The 17,659-nt window shown below is 40.7% G+C and overlaps 1 protein-coding gene across 17 annotated transcripts in view; it reads right to left on the bottom strand.

Moving 5' to 3' along the window:
• The window catches only part of Ptprm (protein tyrosine phosphatase receptor type M), an 825,349-nt gene that overhangs the window by 34,357 nt on the left and 773,333 nt on the right, over positions 1–17,659 (bottom strand). For 9 of the 17 annotated variants that reach the window (XM_048806555.1, XM_048806560.1, XM_048806548.1 and 6 more), the window contains 4 exons: positions 7,816–7,932; positions 3,564–3,718; positions 3,194–3,329; positions 1,002–1,151 (listed from right to left, as the gene is read on the bottom strand). In XM_048806555.1, coding sequence (XP_048662512.1) covers positions 1,002–1,151; positions 3,194–3,329; positions 3,564–3,718; positions 7,816–7,932 — 558 coding nt within the window. Of the gene's footprint in view, positions 1–1,001; positions 1,152–3,193; positions 3,330–3,563; positions 3,719–7,042; positions 7,094–7,815; positions 7,933–17,659 lie in introns of all 17 variants that reach the window. The other 8 variants (XM_048806549.1, XM_048806545.1, XM_048806546.1 and 5 more) reach the window with 1 other exon arrangement.

Genomic DNA, 17,659 nt, shown 5'->3' with positions numbered 1-17,659 from the left:
GCCATATTGCCACCAATGGCAGGATTTTATGCATTTTTATGGCTTGATAGTATGAATTCATGCAGGGAAAACATCACACTGTACCCCAAAATATGTATGATTAGCAATGTGTCAAAAAAACATAATACAACTTAAAAACCAACTTATGAATTGTATGTCTATGATTTTCCATTTAATATTCTCAAAACATAATTGAAACCACAGAAAGCAAAACCTCAAATAAGGGGGGATTACTGGAATAGGTTAAATAAAACATTAATTTTTTAAAAAGGGCACATGAGGAAGAGAACAGTTCCACAGTAGGTGTTTCTCATGGTCATTAAGTTTCCTTAGGCTGTCAGCAAGACGACTCCTTCAATAACCCTAAATGCCCCATTAGATTCAGTTCTTTCCTGTGCTCTGCTTTGGTCCATAGACTGTTTTTCAGACACAGGGACCAGTGGCAGAGGCATAAGGGCCACTGTTGATCCCTGGGATTAAGTACCATGAAATCTAACTAGAGCTGTCCATCTGGGGATCCGGGGAGCATCTAGCCTAGAGTCAGGTACACTTAGATGAAACATGTATGTGGGGAACTCAGTGAAAAATAATGTCCAGAAAGAATTATTAATGTTCATTTCTGTGTTTTGCCTGTACCCATGGTTGGTTGCACTGTGAACAGGGGTTTAGGTGCTGGTAACTGCTTGGTGTCTGCTTAGAAAGGTAATGGTTCTGTAAGACTAACTTTGGTCCCCTCCCCTGGGAACATTTAGTGATGCCTGCACATATGTTTGGCATGTTTGGCATGGTGCTCATGTCAGAGACATCTAGAGGGTAGAACCCAGGGGTGCTCCTAAATACCCTACAGGACAACACCACAGCAAAAAATCACCCAGTCTCAAATATCAGTAGTGCTAAGACAGAGGAAGCCTGTGTTGGTTCAAGGGATCAGGAGCTGACTTTGAGATACTTCTGAAAAAGCAAGGTCAGAGTCAATCACCTCTCCCTTTAGCACAACTTACCCGGAATTCCTCTTTAATTTGGCTTGAATTTGTCTGTGGGTCCAGTTTGTTCATATCATAATATAGAGACCTAACTTGGGAAGCAGGGACAGAGGTGTCTCCACACAGACAGGCTTCCAGGATGGCATCGTGAATAAATACATATTGCTCCTGAAGAAGCAGACAAAACTAGTTAGTAATGGAGAAATCAAGGTAAACAAGAGCTACAGGAGGGAAGACACTAACAGTTTTAGCTCTACATCATCAAGGTAATGGGTAAAACACATTCTCAACAATAACAAGCTCTAAGTCTGTCTGACAGGACACTGGATTTCCCAAACATTATGTGGCATTCTACCTAATTGACCATGGGAAGGAGAGAAAAACTGGAGCTTCATGCAGGATGTTACATAAATCAATAAGACACTGGTGCAGACTACAGCAGGCACTGCGTTGGTATATAATGGTGACTAAGATACCTTTGTAATTCTGATGTCCTTAATTTGGAATGAGAACTTTTTTTTTTTTTTTTGGTACTGGGGATTGAACTCAGGGGCACTCAATCACTGAACTATATCCCCAGCCCTATTTTATTTAGAGACAGAGTCTCATTGAGTTGCTTAGTACCTTACTTTTGATGAGGCTAGCTTTGAACCTGCTATCCTCCTGCCTCAGCCTCCAGAGCCACTGGGATTAAAGGCATGCATAACCATACCTGGCAAGTAGAATTTTATCTATCTGTGTTGAAAAGAGATTTTTCCAACCAAAAAAATGAGAAAGGTCCAGGGAAAACTGACATTGCTCTGAAGACAGTTCTGAACACTGGAAACTACTTCTTTGAAAACATTTAATAATGTGATAACTATGAAAACTCTTACAAGTCCATAGCTCTTGATATGTGTACAATAAGCCTACAGTTTAAAAATGAGTCCTCTAGGGTGTAGTCCAGTGCTTGTCTAGCAAGTGTGAGGCCCTGGGTTTGATCCCTAGGCCTGCAACCAAAACAAAACATAACAAAAACTCCAAAAAAAAAAAAAAATAAGCATTAAAATGGGTCCCATAGTTGACTTTCTCTACAATTAACCAGTGCATCTTTACCATATTTATTATTGATCTTTAATTATATGAAATGTTAAAAAGCCTCTTATTACCATTAATTTCTATAAATACATAGGATTTGAATTCTGAAAAATAGCTTACTCCTATTAATTAAAAAGGGAATTAAGAGTGAGGACATGGGTGTGGCAACATGTGCTGGACTGTAAAGAATATAAAAAATAAGTTTTAATCATTATTATCTTGAAAACAAAGTATCCATAGTCTAAAGAAAAAAGAGTATAATATAAAAAAAATCTGTGATATATTCTGTTTTTTTTTATGTTAACTAAAAAATGGGATTAGGTTTCCCAGTGGTTACTATAAACTATAATGCATAATTTAAACAAAAGGGATTCTTATTTATTCTTCATTCTGCTCCATGAATCACTTTCTAGGTGATGGGTTGTAATGCCTACTTAAAATGATCAAATCTTAATAAAAATAGGAATGTCCTAGGAACAAGTTGTAATTCTTTTCAAAAATGTAAATTCCTGCTATACTTTGCATTTCAATTAGAGAGTTCCTAGTTGGTACACAGTACATCTATAAAATAGGCAAATTCCCATGATGCCAGGCTACTAGAAAGAATTTTCAGGGACAAGAGGCCACTCTTCTTCCTAGTATCCCTGGAGAAGAATAAAATGTACAGAGATTACCCTAAAGCCACTCGGTAGATGCCTAGCTATTCTCATGAGTGGTCTTGCTCTGGTTCCCAGCTAGTTTAAAAGATAGAATAAAAAGAAATGGTATTGAAACCTTGAGTGCTTGATGTAGAAACTCTACTGGGTCCCTTGACACACAAAAATGTGTAAATTTTAGCTCATGGCTAAAGATTCTGCTGCCAGGAAAAGTCCTGGTAGCAGAATCTTGACTTGAAAGCTCCTTTTTTTGTTTGTTTAAAAGAAGAACAACAAAACAGAGGAAAGAAGGCAGGGAGGGAAAAGGGCAGAGGGTGGGGGGAAGGAGGAAACAGGGATTGCCAGGTATATTGCTTTATCCCTAGAGCATTCAGAAGAAAGAGTTGGCAGGCTTTCTTTTGTCCTTGGCTGTGGGAGGTGAGGATGCAGGGGAGACACCAGGGACCAGGCTGCAGGATGGAGGGCAGGTTGCAGTACCTCTGTTTGCACCATGTTCACCCTCCGTGACCGCAGCTCCCTGACACAGTTATAGATGTCTACCACCCCTTCCCTTTCGGCCATGTCCAACATGATGTCTATGACAATGAAGCAGCCTGTCCTTCCTGCGCCAGCACTGCACAAAAAGAGGGGTTCATCAATGGAGGCAAAAGGACCATTGAGCTGCTTCTACATTAAAACATTTTTTGTTAAGGTGAAATTCACATAAAAAATTAACCACTAAAACACTTAGCACATTCAAATTGTTGTCCAACTGTTGCCTCTATCCCACTCCAAAACATACCACCCCACTTCTCCCACCCACAACCCATGGTATACTTCTTTAAGAGGCACTGGGAGCTCTACTTACCTGCAGTGCACCACCAATGGGCCTGCATTGGGTGGGCTCTTGGATTTGACCTGTCTGACAAATCCCAGCAGGCCGGTGGCATGGTACGGGACCCCATGATCCGGCCAGCCAGTGAAGTGAAACTGTCTGATCTCTCGGATTTCATGAACGCCTCTCTGCATTTCCCAGTCAGCCACAACACAGAAGAGAACAAAGGAGAATAAATGATAAACTTCAAGAGCAACCAGGGGAGCACAACCCACCCCTAGGTAGCAAGCCTAGGGGCAGATAACAATGAGTTGCTGTGGAAGAAGGTCATTCTTACATTCAACACAGGTTAATCACACTTAGGAAGATGTGGGTGGGAAAGAGGTGGTGTTTGGAGGACATGCTAATTTATACACAAGCAACTCTAAATGAATGGATCTCTGATTCTTTGAAATTCCTTAATAAAATATAGATTATGTTAAAAGCTGCTCAATACTAGTTACTGAAATGCAAGACCTTTGTTCTGGATCATCTGTATCCTGGTAGCTCTTTGTACCAGATGCTCAAGCAGTGCACATACACTGTACATGCTCAGAAAATGTTTTTGCTGGCACAATGAATCTACCTTCCAACCAGACGAGCTGGGGAACTCATTTTCATTTGCAACTGTTTTTCTCTTTTTAATTCAGGTCAACATTTAACCCAGTCCTCAAATCACTGACAATTTTTAATTACAGTGCTCCAAGTATTATTCAAGGCGTTAGACTGTAGAGATATGAAGACACTGTCTCCTGTCTTTAAGTGATGGTCCCAGTCTGCAGGAAGCAGGCATGTCAGCAAATGAGCCCATGGGAATCAAGAGGTGCTTTTGTATCAGTAAATTGAAGGGGGCACTGCCTGCCACTGAACTAAAGGGAACTGAAGGAAAGATACTTTACTCTTGTTTTGCTTTTAAATTTGCTCTTGAGAGTAATTAAGCTGATTATCAGTTTTGTTTTCTAACTATGACTCGACATTTTAAGACTATGTTTTAAGGCAAAAGTGTATTTTGAAAATAAAAATTACTCTTCACACCAAGGTTACATATAAATCTGGGATCAAACTTAACTTTCTCTGTCTTCTCACTGGATAACCACTAAGTACCATCTCTGCATTTTAGTTTTATTGCATCTTAAAGGTAAACACACGCTGACCTTACCACACTCTCCATCAAGCAATTGTAGGGAATAAATAATAAGTTCAAATTTTATGTGCTTGGGAAGACATGGAGAGGCAAACAAATACAGATTTTAAGATAAGACTTAGTTATTACCAATGTGTTAATAGGGCTAATAATCCACAAATGCTGAAGCTTTATTTTTCTGTGAAGATACTTTTTTAGTAGAATTTAAGCAGTTAGGAGTTAAACAGTCAAGGACTCACAATGCAAATCAACATTGTCATCTATTAAATAGGTGCAGTAATACCAGAGTGATATTACTAGGTGGTTAGGAGCTCAAATTTCTTATCTCGGAAAAAGTCATAACATTTGGCTATCCTCAAAGAATCCATCAGAGACATGCAGTTGAGCCTCTGTCACCTTCCAAAGCCCTAGAGAGCTTTGCTGGCTTTATGAATGACTTGGGCAGAGCTGCTCCCAAATGCAGAATGAGCATCCCATAAACTGAGAAAGCTTACCAGTGATAAAATCTTATTTATTCCAAAAGGAATAAACAGAAGATTTCAGCCTGTACATTACCAAGCTCTGAGCCCCACCCATCATGAGAAGGGCTCATGATCTAAGTCTCATTGTCTGAGCAAGGTAAATGTCAGTTTTTGAAATGCAGAAGAACTGCTCCCAGAATAAATCTCCACCCTCCGATATGTTCATTACTGCCAACATTAGCAAAGGAAATTGCTTCTGATCCAACTTTCATTCTTGTTCATGGACATAAGTTTCTCCTTTTGCTGTTTTGTAATACAATTGAGGAAGAAAATCATAGATGCAACCAGTGATCACAGCCTAAATACTTCCCAGCTGGATGCTAATTACATTTTTCCTTTAGTCTTCATTATAAAAGCATTAATGCTATATAAAAAGTCATTTAAATTTTCCATGTAATATAAATGGGAACGGAGAACCCTTGACATACAACAATGCCTAGACCAAAGTGGATGCTTAACAAACATTTGAAGAATGACTCAAATCACTGAGTGCATGTTCTGTCTTTGAGATGGGGGATCATATTCACACTGCCGTCTGATTCCCTTAATATGAGAAAGAAAAAGCAGCCATCAGATGCAAAACAGAAATTCTTCAGTTTCAAACTGAAGAATAAGCTAATAAGCAGATATAATAATCTGCTTGTTTTGCAGAGTGGAGTCCAAATCCATTTTTCACCTTTAGATCCCTTGTTGTAACACACTCTCAAAATAGAATGAGAATTGCAGGAAGCTAGAAGTACATCCCTAACCATTTGTTTTCTTTCCCTTTTAATGACAAAGTTTCCAACCTACCAGAAATGTTCTACAGAAGTCCAGTGATTTGTTTTCCTCAAAGATTCCAATTGCCCAGTTAGAAAATCACTAACATGTCATTTTGATTTCCCCAAATGCATTCACAAGCCCTGCTTCCGTGCACCACCTCTTTTCTAGCTGTCTGATGACTAAAATAACTGGGTTTTCAGAAACATTTCTATGTGGCTGTGAATGCAGCAGAGTACAATAAGAGGTTAAAAAAAAAGGAGCAAAGAAACAAACAAACCCTTTCTTTAGCAACAGAGACGCATTTTCAGCTTATTAGAGAGCTGTCTATTGTTCAAAGAATTCCATGTTTAAGCAATGGCTTAAGAAAAAAATATTGAGGGTCTTTTATCGCTATTTTAATGCAGTTATTCATGAGTGCTCTTGCCAAGAGCCATACAAAAATCCTCCACTTCTTTTTTTTCCCCCAATCCTGCCTAAGAAGGAAAAATTCGACATCAAAGTGTGAGGTTCAGAACTTGAAGAACTGAGTCAACCAGAACTTCACATTCTTTGAAGTCTCCAAGCTCTTGCCTGCTTATTAAAAAAGACAGGCTAAGGAAAAAAATGCTAAATAGTATAAGAAACATATTAAAATAAACTAGTCTTCTCAGCCTTGTGATTGTCTGACAAATTTGGATTTGCAAACCAGGAATGAAAGTTCAAATTATCAGTGTAAATTATCCAATAAGCAGGTGCTACTATTTCCTTGAATTTTCTAGAACTGGTCTTGTTGATCTAAAAAAAATGTATTTAGATGCAATGAAAATACAGAGTAGAAAGGAAGGTCAAGAGCCAACTGCCCAGCAGTTTGCTTATAACCCTGTCCTTCAAGGGGACCTGCTACTATTAAATGAGTGTAAGCAGAATAAATTCATGACAAAGTTGCTGCATCTGGTGCAACTGTGCGTGGCTCGGTGATGGAGAAGGAGCTCTTGATCGAAGTCTGTGGGCCTCTGGAAGGCAGAGTGTTTCTCAGTCACATCACCTCCACCTTCCCCACAGCCTACCTGTGACACTTCTCTGGATGGACTGCAGTTTGCTTCACCTCCGGCCCCTCCCTATGTCAGCAAAAAGAGAGGGAATAAGGAAATTCCCTGTTACGCCCTACAGTGCTTCCCAGAGAAGAAGCCCCATCCATGCACATGGGATGAGGCAGGGTAGAACCAAAGCACAGCATTCACCAACACCAGCAACTACGAAAGGCTAGACTCAGTATGACAGTGAGCATGAATGAATGTGCTGGTTCATGCAAGAGTGTCCTGGGTCCAAAGGTCATTGGTCACTCAGTTTTCCAGGTAGGTTGATTCTCCCTGGAAAATCATTAGTCCCTGTGGAACCATGGGCCTAAAAGAGCCATATGGAATCCTAAGGGATTCCAGGAGGAGTTAGGACCTGTGTCTTAACACTGATACTAACTCACTACTGGGAAACCCAAATGGACACTCACATGGAGGAAATTTATCAAACCTGAAGGACATTCATCAAAATCTCACAAACTGCTCTGTTAACAAAGAGAGATGAGCAGAAGAATATCAACCAGGTTAAAAAGAAGATAGACCAAAAATGTTATCTTTTGGTTTAGTTGCAAAATATAGACTGTTATGAAATGGTAATGATTTACTTTAAAGGTGGAAGTGAGCTATTATAGAATCAGAGGGCAAGATGAATCCTTGAGAAAAAAACCAGACAGAGCCTACCTGCATTCAAGTATGAACTTGTATAAATGATGCTAGATAAGGTAATGAGGCTAGTGTAGCACCACCAGAGCTTTTAGACTTACCTTTTCAACAGCAAATGTTCTGATCACATATTCTGCCAGTAGTTCTGTTTCTATTAGGGTAACTTTAATGTCTTTATATATCTCTGTGTCATCTGGCCAGTATTTGCAGCATTTGACCTTCAGAAAACACAAGAAAATTATGGGTTTATTTGTTTGTTATTTTCAGTTCCACCAGTGATGGATCATGCTATGATTTATACAATAAAATTTGCACACAAAAATAAAACTTAATCATATACTCAAGAGCAAAGTCTGTTTTTTCTTTTTTCCTCTTTCCAGAAAAAAAAAATTTGAATCACAGGAGGAGTAAGATTTAGAAAAATGGTATAAATTTAACAAACTGTATATACTACAAATATCCTGGTTATAGAAACCATTCCTTTCTGGGCTGGGCTTGAAAAAATAAACCTTAATTGGAAGTTGGCAATATTTTAGCTTCTCTGCATCTGAAATTTCTTTAGGTTTCAGAAAGGGATTAACATTTTTTTAAGGACGAGTGAGCAGAAAAATCAGAATTAACACTCAAGACCAGAGTTTTCTTTTTCTGAAGAAGAAGGAAGCACTGCGGTTTTCCCTAGTTAGCACTACAGATTGATTTTAACATAAGCAAACACACACACACACACACACACACAGTCTTTCCATGTTATCTGAAACCTCTAACCGGGGGATTTTTCAGGTGGAAGAAATTTGTTAGATTTGGCCCCTCCTAGAATTTGTTCTTGAGTTTCATCAGCAAGAGTTTAGGATGAGCTAAGCAGGGATAAGTAGCCTCTGTTAGGCTCTGTCCTTGACCTTTTGGGCCTCTCTGAATTCCTGGAAGTTCCATCCACTTCCATCCATGGATGATTTTTTTTTTTTTTTCTGTAACTCCAGCTCTATTCCTCCAAGTGCTCAACTGGGCTTTTCACTTACTTTGTGGGCCTCTTCCCTTGGGGGTCCTGCCAGCAACTCAAAGGCAAGATGTCTAAAACAGAACTCTTTGTCCCACAGTCATGGCTCTCTTGCTGACTTCTATGTTAATGCTATTATAATTTCTTCCATTACCCAAACTTGGCCAATTCCTTCTCCAAAACCCAAGTCTAGGTGAGTTGCCAAGTCTAGGAATATCTTTGAAATACCTCCCAGATATGGTTTCCAACTTTTTAAAATTCCTCTGCCATTCTCAGTTCAGGCGCTGGAGTCTTCCTGCATGAATATGCTATACAAACTAGCACCAGAAAACCTTTGGCAAGAAGAATCCACTCTCTGAATTAGGCTGCTCAAGGATCTCCTATTGCCAACTTCTGTGAAGCTAATTAATTCTTAACATAATTCTTCAGTATGGCATATATGGAACTTTTAGAATTTGGCCACAATTTGTATTCTCAGCCTTATCTTCTACTACTCTCCTATTTATGTTTTATGTTCAAAGACAAGTGGTTTGCCCTAAATTCCAAACATGCTCCACAATCCAAACTCTGACTCAAGCCCATTCCTCTCTTTTAAAATGTTCACCTCCCACCCAGTTCTTTCCAGATGAAGATTTTTTTTTTCATTCTTGAAAGTGATCTCAAATGTTACCCGCTCTAAAGTCTTTTCTCCATAGAAGTGGACTCTCTTTGATTCCTTCATGAAATGAGCTTTTTTGAAGTTAGGATGACACCGTCTTGAAAGATTTGATACTTACTTATTACCAGGCAACAGACAAGTGTTGCTTGCTTATTTCTGCAAACCCTGCAACACCTGGTCAATGTGTCCTGTATATGCTGAATATGCAGTAGACACACAGAGCTGAATTTCATGGAGAAAGTCAGTGGATCAGTGTGGGAAATTCCTGGGAAAGTTGACACAAAGGACAAAGGCCTGAGAACAGCTTTCCCAGAAAGCTGAACACCTGTGGTGCACTAATGTTCCCAATATGACATGGTGTCAGTCATTGTTCTAGCTGCTTCCTTAGAAGACTTTCTGGCAGTTCTAGGTTATTCTTACTACCTCTAGTTGGCCAGGTACAAATCAGATATGCTAGAAGTTAGAGATAAGTGGAGCACAAGACAAAGATGGGAGTTTTCAATTTGGAAGTCTTTTTTTTTTCCCCTTCTTGTTATTGGGAACATTACCTATGACTTTCTAAATGACTTATCTATAGTATCTCAGAATTCAGATATTACACAGTATCTAAAATATCCCAGAGCAAGAAGGATCCATTTATTTTCCTGTAAAGAATGTATGATTGGGTATGTGTGGAGATGTCTAAGTTGACAGCAGTCATGATTTCATTTATAGAATTTCTAGCACTATACTTTTAGAATGAGAATGAACAGATATGCTTATATGGTACACACTATATTCTCTGCTGTGTTAGAATTGCTTTTACACTTTTGTGACTTCAATTATGCAAGTGGACAGAACTAAAAATACAGGTCATGTGTGCACTTTTAAAAATAAATAACTCAATGGTACACATATTTTTTAATATATTTCTCTGGAAATTGAACAAAATCACACCCACACCTGCCACCTACATTGTAACACAGCTAACTTACCTAATAAAAATGCCACCATCTAGGTGTAATCTTCTAATCAGTGAGTTTACTAACTATAGGATGCAACAGACCTAAGATATTTTGTGTGGTTATCTGTTCTTCTACGTTAGACTTTATCCTTCCTGCCCTCAGATTTTCAATAAATATGAGCATGGGGGCAGAGGGTGGCTTCAGTTCCTTGCAATTAGGGAAACTAAAAGCCACCTATGAGTCCTGAGGACCAGAATTTCCCTTTGGGATATGTTCTTCCCCATCAACAGCTCCAAATTCCTTTGGGCAAATTTGGGATCCATCTGAAATCTGACCCTGCCGCCTGCGTCTGCAGGAGCCCAGGCTCTGACCGGATGCAGCTGGTGCCCCTGTGCTTCCCCAAAGGCAAGGAGCGCTGAACCACAAGTTGTTGTGGGTGGCAGAGGGCTTCCTACTGGAGCGCCATTGGGGTGGGCAGGTGCAGCCTCCAAAGTGAAGTGGCAGAACCGTGAACACGCAGTCTGCCCTGAACCGCTTGGCACTGCCCGGATGCTTCGATGAGGAGGTAATTAGGGGAAAGGAAGCGTGGGGGGCTTCCTTCCAGAACAAGTACAGGGCGGTCCCCTCCTGCGCAGAGGCACCTGGTGGGGCGGGCTCAGAACAGGTGGATGAGCCATTTCGGATCTGGTCCTCCCCATCTCATCTCCCAGAATATCCTGAAATGGTTTGCCACATCTGTTTTCAGCCTACTAAAAACCCTTCTAAATTGGGCTCCTTTTAGTATCTTTTTAACTGCTTGGACTTGTGTCAAGTTATTTTTCTGGAAAAAAAAAATTAAAAGGAAGAGAAAATATGCTTTTCTCTCTGGGTGAAAATGTCTGGAGAATCTAGGGCTTGCAGTTGCCTCCCCTCCTGTCCTGAGTCTGCATACAGAGACACTGAAACCATTGCTTTTGAGGGCTTATTGGAGCTCAGGAACCGCAGAACCGGATGCTCCTCTCTCTGATTCTGTGCCAGGCCCAGCTGCCTCCTGCAGACTGTCGCTACCTGCACAGCTTCTAAGCAGAGGCTCTGCCTCCCACGCATCCTAATCATATAAGGCAACAGCCTTCAGCCCAGAAAGCGAGGCCCTGATCAGGATCCTCTAATTACCTTGGTGCCCTAGTGCTGGTTCCATCAGGCCATCAATCAAGCAAACAGTACTGAGCCCTGCTGCCTGCTCATTACCACACTGAGGGCTGCAGGAGATGATGTGGTCCCTGCTCCAACGGGGTGATCGTTTTGGCTTTAAAATTCATAAACATGAAACAGTACAGAAAGCAGTACAGCCCCAGGATTTCAAACTTACTGAAAAAAAAATTTTTTTTTCCAGGAAAGTAATTTTTAACCAGCAGCCCATAGATAATCCCCATGTGTGTTAAAGTGGGAGAGCTGTAGTGGGCAGAGCTGAAGCTCCCCAGGCTGGCAGCACATCCTCTCGACCTTCATCGTATTTTGACATCACTACAGCTGTGGTTCTAAACTTCAGCAGGCCTCAGAATCTCTTGGAGGGATTCTCAACAAATCCAGTAGGCCTGAATTTGTGGGGCCTAAGAATTTACATTTTGAACAAGCTCCCAAGCTATGCTCTGGTCTGTGGCCCATATTGAGCAGTGAAGATTTAGTCAACATCATTGGACTACAGAGTCTGGCTGGGCCTGGGTGCAATGTTGATGGGGTCTGGGGGTCACTGGAGTTTACACAATCTCAGGTGCTCCATCTGGCAGGCCGGCAAGATTATGGTTCCTATTCAGGAGTGTTCTTCAAATAAAGCAATTCACTAATTTGCCTATACATTAGAATAATTGGAGGGGGGGGGGAGTGTATGGGAGTGTCTAAAATTCCAAAGCCCAGGCCACACACCAGGCCAATTAAATCTCAATATCTGGGGTGGGACAGAGGCATCTTCATATCCTAAAGCTCCCCAGATGATTTTGGGAACTGGATTAAGTGATCCAGTGCAATGAAAACATTTGACCAAATGCCTGGTTCACCATAAGTGCTCAGAAAAATGTTAATTCTTAAATGATAGTTTTGTGATCTGGACCCTAGCCGACTGCAGGAGTTCAGGGAGCACAGAGCCCACTGAGGGCCTGGATAAGTGAAGAGAAGGGAAGTGCTGAGCACTGGCAATTGTGTGCGGTTTATGATGAGGGAAGGGAGCAAAGGAAAATCCCATGATGCTGTTATTCCTCTTTTCTGCAAACCTTACTCCACAGAAATCAGATTCAGGAGAGACATTGGCATGTACATTCTCCTATTAATGTGGTTTGATCAATTCCTCAAAGAAATTAGAAAGTAGTGTCTGTGTTTGAGGAGATTCAAACCAAACAGCTGGAATCATAGAGACAGTTTCTAGACCCTCATTTTCAAGGTCATTGCAACTCCCATGCACAGAGCCTCTCCTGCTTTGAGTTAGTTGCACTAAATGGCTGCATTCTCACAGATGTGGCCTTACTCAGGGTAATAAATTGTACAGTGACACAGCAGAGGTGGAAGCCAGGTCTGACCCCAGCTGCAGGACTATGTGGGAGGCTGGAACTCAAGGCCCAAAATGCTTTCTTTGGTCTTGTTAGGAGGTTTTGGCTTCAAGGACAGATACCAAGTAAGAAGTGTGGAATGGATTGGGTGGGTTGGGAGGAACAGGGTACATACTTTGAAATTTTTAAGTTTTGTCCCTGATTGCAAGCTGCTAACTTCTAGTGATGGTCCTACAGAGCCTGAGGCAGAACTGAAGGTCTGTTCATGTGCACTGTGCATGGGCATAAGGACTTATTTTGCTAAGAAGCCCATGATTAAAAAGGCTTAATAATGGTTAGCTCTTAAGTTGGGGGCACCATAGTGTGATCTGACTAAAAACAGTTTTAAAAGGATAGAAGGGAGAGAAAAGAAAGCCTGTTATAAGTTTTGATTTGTCAAGAGTTTTCAACAGACTTTTTTTTTTTGTCTTTGAAAGAGGCATCCAAAGAGAGAGTGACTACACTTCTATTAATAGGGTGTTCAGCCTACAGAGTGCAGCTTTGACGGAGATATTGGATGGAGCAAAATCACTGCTACGAAGCACATTACCAAATAGCCCCAGCCAAGAGCAACTGCCAGCTCTGTTTCCAAAGAACAGGTTCATTGTCTTTCTTTTTTTAAAAAAATAAAAGTTTTATAGGAATAAAAGAATTTGCTATCTAAATATCCCCAAATACAGATTGTTTCAGTCTTGTGTGGATGGGAGTAAGATGGACAGTGGGTTTGCTTTTGTTTGTGTCACTTGCTATTTTAGCCAGATTTCTGTCACTGTAACGACTAACTTATAAAGAGGAAAGGTTTATCGTTTCAGCTTGTTTTCAGAGGTTTTAGTCCTCTTTAGGTTGCTTGTCCCTCTGGAGGTGAGGCACGGCATACCATGGCAAGAGTGTTTGCGTGATGGAGGAGGGGTCCTGTGGGTCAGGAAGCAAAGTTGGAGGAAGATGTTGGGGTCCTGGTATCTCCTTCTAGGGCCAGCCCCCACTAACCCAACTTCCTTCCACTAGGCCCTACCTCACCTCCCCAAAGCACCATGGACTGGTGGCCACAACTTTAATAATGGGTCTTTGAAGGGCATCTAGTATTCCAAACTATAGCACGTACATTTCAGCAAGTAATATACACCCTCTGAGCTTCTGTTTCCTCAAGTATCATGGGGGATAAGATCATTGCTTTGCTTGGGAGGGGTGATGATTAAATGAGATTATGTCTATACAGAGTTGTTGTGTAAGGGCCTGGCTTTATTGTAGTGTTCACAGTTTCTTCCTTCCAGGCCTACTTCATTTGGCTGGGGTTGGGGGTCCTTTGGGCACTTTTAAGACTTTTAAGCATTATCTTACAAACCACATAAGAAATGTGTCTTGTTCCTTTTTTCTTGTAGCTCATGTGGATGGAAACTTATCCAGAAAGGAGAACACTGAAACGGCAGCTAGACTTTTAGAGACATACTCATTCAGTCTGTTTGATCCCCACCTATTCAAGAGATTTGGCTTTGGCATTTATCCATTCCCCAAATATAAGGCCTATTGGCAAAAGAGGGGAGATTTGCCATCATCAGGTGCAGCAAAAAGAATGTCATGTACTCTGAAGATTATTCTTGAAATAAGTGTTTTAGAAATCTTCTGAGCAATGATGTCATTATTACAATACAAATACGGGTCCCAAGATACATCTGAAGGGACACTACTTCTTAGAGTATTTAGTGCTTCTTTTCTCTCATTGTCAGTCTTCACATGTCTCAGGGTCACAGTTTAAATCTATGACCTTGTGCAAGTCCCAGGACTATTCTGGCTCTCTTTTCTTATATGCCAAAGATTGTGGATCACATATTGGGTGTAATGATTCTGGCTCCTAAAATTATTGGACTACATGCCCCCTCATACAAATTCTGTGGCAAATTATTATCCTTTTTTTACATATATTTAACTCAAAACTGGGAGAGACTGAAGAGAGAAGATGGAGATTTCAGCACTGTGGCCGAAGTTTGGCAAAGCTTGGGTCTCAGGTCTCTAGATTATCCTGCCAGTCATTTAGACAACCCAAAAGCCCTCAACAAGCAGAATCCCATCTAGGGACTGCTGGGGATGCGGAGAAATGAGATACAGTTCTCACACTCCTGAAGAGAGATGTGTAAACATAAAACCTAATTCAAGGCAAAATGAGAGGAAATGGGGAAAAAATGTCCTGCATTCAAGAAGGACATTTGCTGCTAAGAATAAGCTATACCCTGCAGTGTGCAAAGCGGGGGTGGGGGGGCAGACTGACTTTCATGTGCTCCTGTGAGCAGAACAGAGAAGGGCTATTGCAGCTCTGAGACCATTCCATATTGTGACCAATGATGGTGCCAAGAAACTATAGCTGTGCGCTGCCTGAGCAGGTAGGAGTGTGGCTGGTGCTATAAACACTCTCAGGCTGCAATGAATTTATCCCAAGTGATGTGTCCATCTGCCACACACACAGTGCCCCCTCCTTAGGCACTTAATAGACACATAGGCAGGTGACTGCCTACATGCATCCCCAAGACTATGGCAGACAAAAGTCAAGGTGGCAGAGTAAAGAGATAGAGGACCAAAGTTCAGTCTGGCCAAACTGCAAATAGACAAGAAATCAGACCCAGATGGAAATCAGGATTTTCCAGGATTGGCCAGCTGTGGCAGCACAGTGAGAGAGTCTGCAGAAGACAAGTGACAGGACTTGACAATGGTGACTCTGAGGCAGATCTCAGGCATAGGTGGCTCCAAGGGCTCAGAGAGAAATGTTAAAAGAGCTGATCTGCATACAGCTCACAGTTACCTGGAGAGTCCACAGAGCATGTTCCGAGAAACACTTGTTATTCTGACCTGCAAATTTGCTTTGATCCTATAATATCCCATCACTGTGGCAATATGAGAGATAGCTGGCACAAATGTGTCAGATGAATTATAGCACATCAAGAATCATCTCCTAAGTCTGATTTGGAATTCATCTATATTTGAAAAAATATGAATTTTGCCTTTTTTCCTTTTTAAAGGGACCTATGGATTAGGCTGCATTACCAATAACATTGCACAAAAGGGTAGGTTAAATGTAGGTATATTTCTGTCAAATAGAAATTTCTGTCACAATATAATGAATCTATTAAATGTATAGTTATATACATTAAATTAAAGTTAGTTTATCCCAGAAAGAAGAAATCAAGGGAAAGGGAGTACCAAATGGAAATTTCTCTTCTATGAAATAAGTCGTATTAAACCAGCTTAACATGTTCTCTTGTAATTATTTTTCCACTCCTCTCCAAATATTCACTGAGTGTTTTTGATGTGTCCAGCCTTTTGGAATTCATGAAGGAACTCGCCTGGCCCCTGCTCACAGAAGCCTGTGGTCAGGCAGGGGACCAAAGGTGTCTTGCTCCTTCCCAGATAAAACTCGTCCATAATCAGATTGTAAATGTCTTGAAAGTGCTTCTCTTCTGTTTTCTGACTAAAGCAGTTGACAGGTCATATAACAGAGCCATATGTTGCTTACGGGGATACATTCTGAGAAATGCTTTCAAGATTTCATCATTACGTGAACATCCTGCAGTGCACCAGCACACACTGGGATGGCAGAGGCTGCTGCATGCCTAGGCTCTATCATGGAGCCTATTGCTCCTAGGCTACAAGTCTGTGACTGCTTTAGACAACTGTACCAAAATGATAACTACTTGTGTCTTTAAACACATCTGAATATAGAAAAAGAATAGCAAAAATACTTGGTGATAGGAATTTTCCAGATTCATTATAATATTATGGGAGGAATGCGGTTTCCTAGGTCTGAAACATTGTTGTTGAGGTACACAACTGCACCAGCATGTTAACTGGCTGCATACATGCCAGGGAGAAGACCCAGCAGGAGAGATGAACAAAGACCCCATGGGGTTTGGGTTTCTAACACTGACAACAATAGACATGGGAGGTGTGAGGAAAAGATATGAGACCAATCCTGTCTTCCCAACTGGAAATTTAATTCACTGTGACCACTCATACAGAATTCAGAAAGACAAATAGAAGTTTGCACTTGGAGTAGACAGCAGTTTGCTGTTCCCAATACGGTAAAGGGCATTTCTGAAGCTAAGGTAAGGCTGTGTGAGGACAGGAGTGTGTGTGTGTGTGTGTGTATGTGTGTGTAGGTGTGTGTTATTCACACATTTGGAAAGAATCTTTTATCAGCTCCTGGGAATGTGAAAGTTGCAAAAGAGATCTGTTCTGGTTTCCCCATAAGCAAATATGAGGGAGGGGAAGAGCTAGCTTCAAACAAAAATGTAAATATGTAACTATATTTATGTATACATTTATTTGAAAGAGTATCATTAGAACAAAGTTGACAGAAGTTGGCGAAAACATTAAAATATGAAGTTTTATATAGGAAACCTCATTACTTCAAGTTATAAAATATAGTAGTATTAGTTTTAAAATACTTACTACACTTTCGATAACAATGAAGAATAAAACCATGTGGTTTTCTCCTTGCTTTACTCTGGGATTGTCTATTTCCCTTTAGTCTCACATTTTTCAAAATCACCAGACAATTTGTTTTGCAATTGTATTTGTTCCTACATTTCCTATAAAGGTTTGCCTATCAAAAGTAAGCACATCTGATAAGCAAATTGGATCAATGGACATGAAGTGACCATTCTCTAAGGATTAAATCTTTTAGGAAAAGTAACTATTTCTGGGAGCAGGGAGATCATCTAGGAGATCTCCCTAGATGCAAAGCTCTCACTTGCAGATCCACAGGAAACAACAAGATGTACATAATATCTTTATTAAATGATT

Source organism: Marmota marmota, unplaced genomic scaffold (genome assembly GCF_001458135.2).
Source record: "Marmota marmota marmota unplaced genomic scaffold, marMar, whole genome shotgun sequence".
Taxonomy (NCBI): domain Eukaryota; kingdom Metazoa; phylum Chordata; class Mammalia; order Rodentia; family Sciuridae; genus Marmota; species Marmota marmota.
Note: the sequence above shows the minus strand (reverse complement) of the source record. Positions and strands in the feature narration are given on the sequence as shown.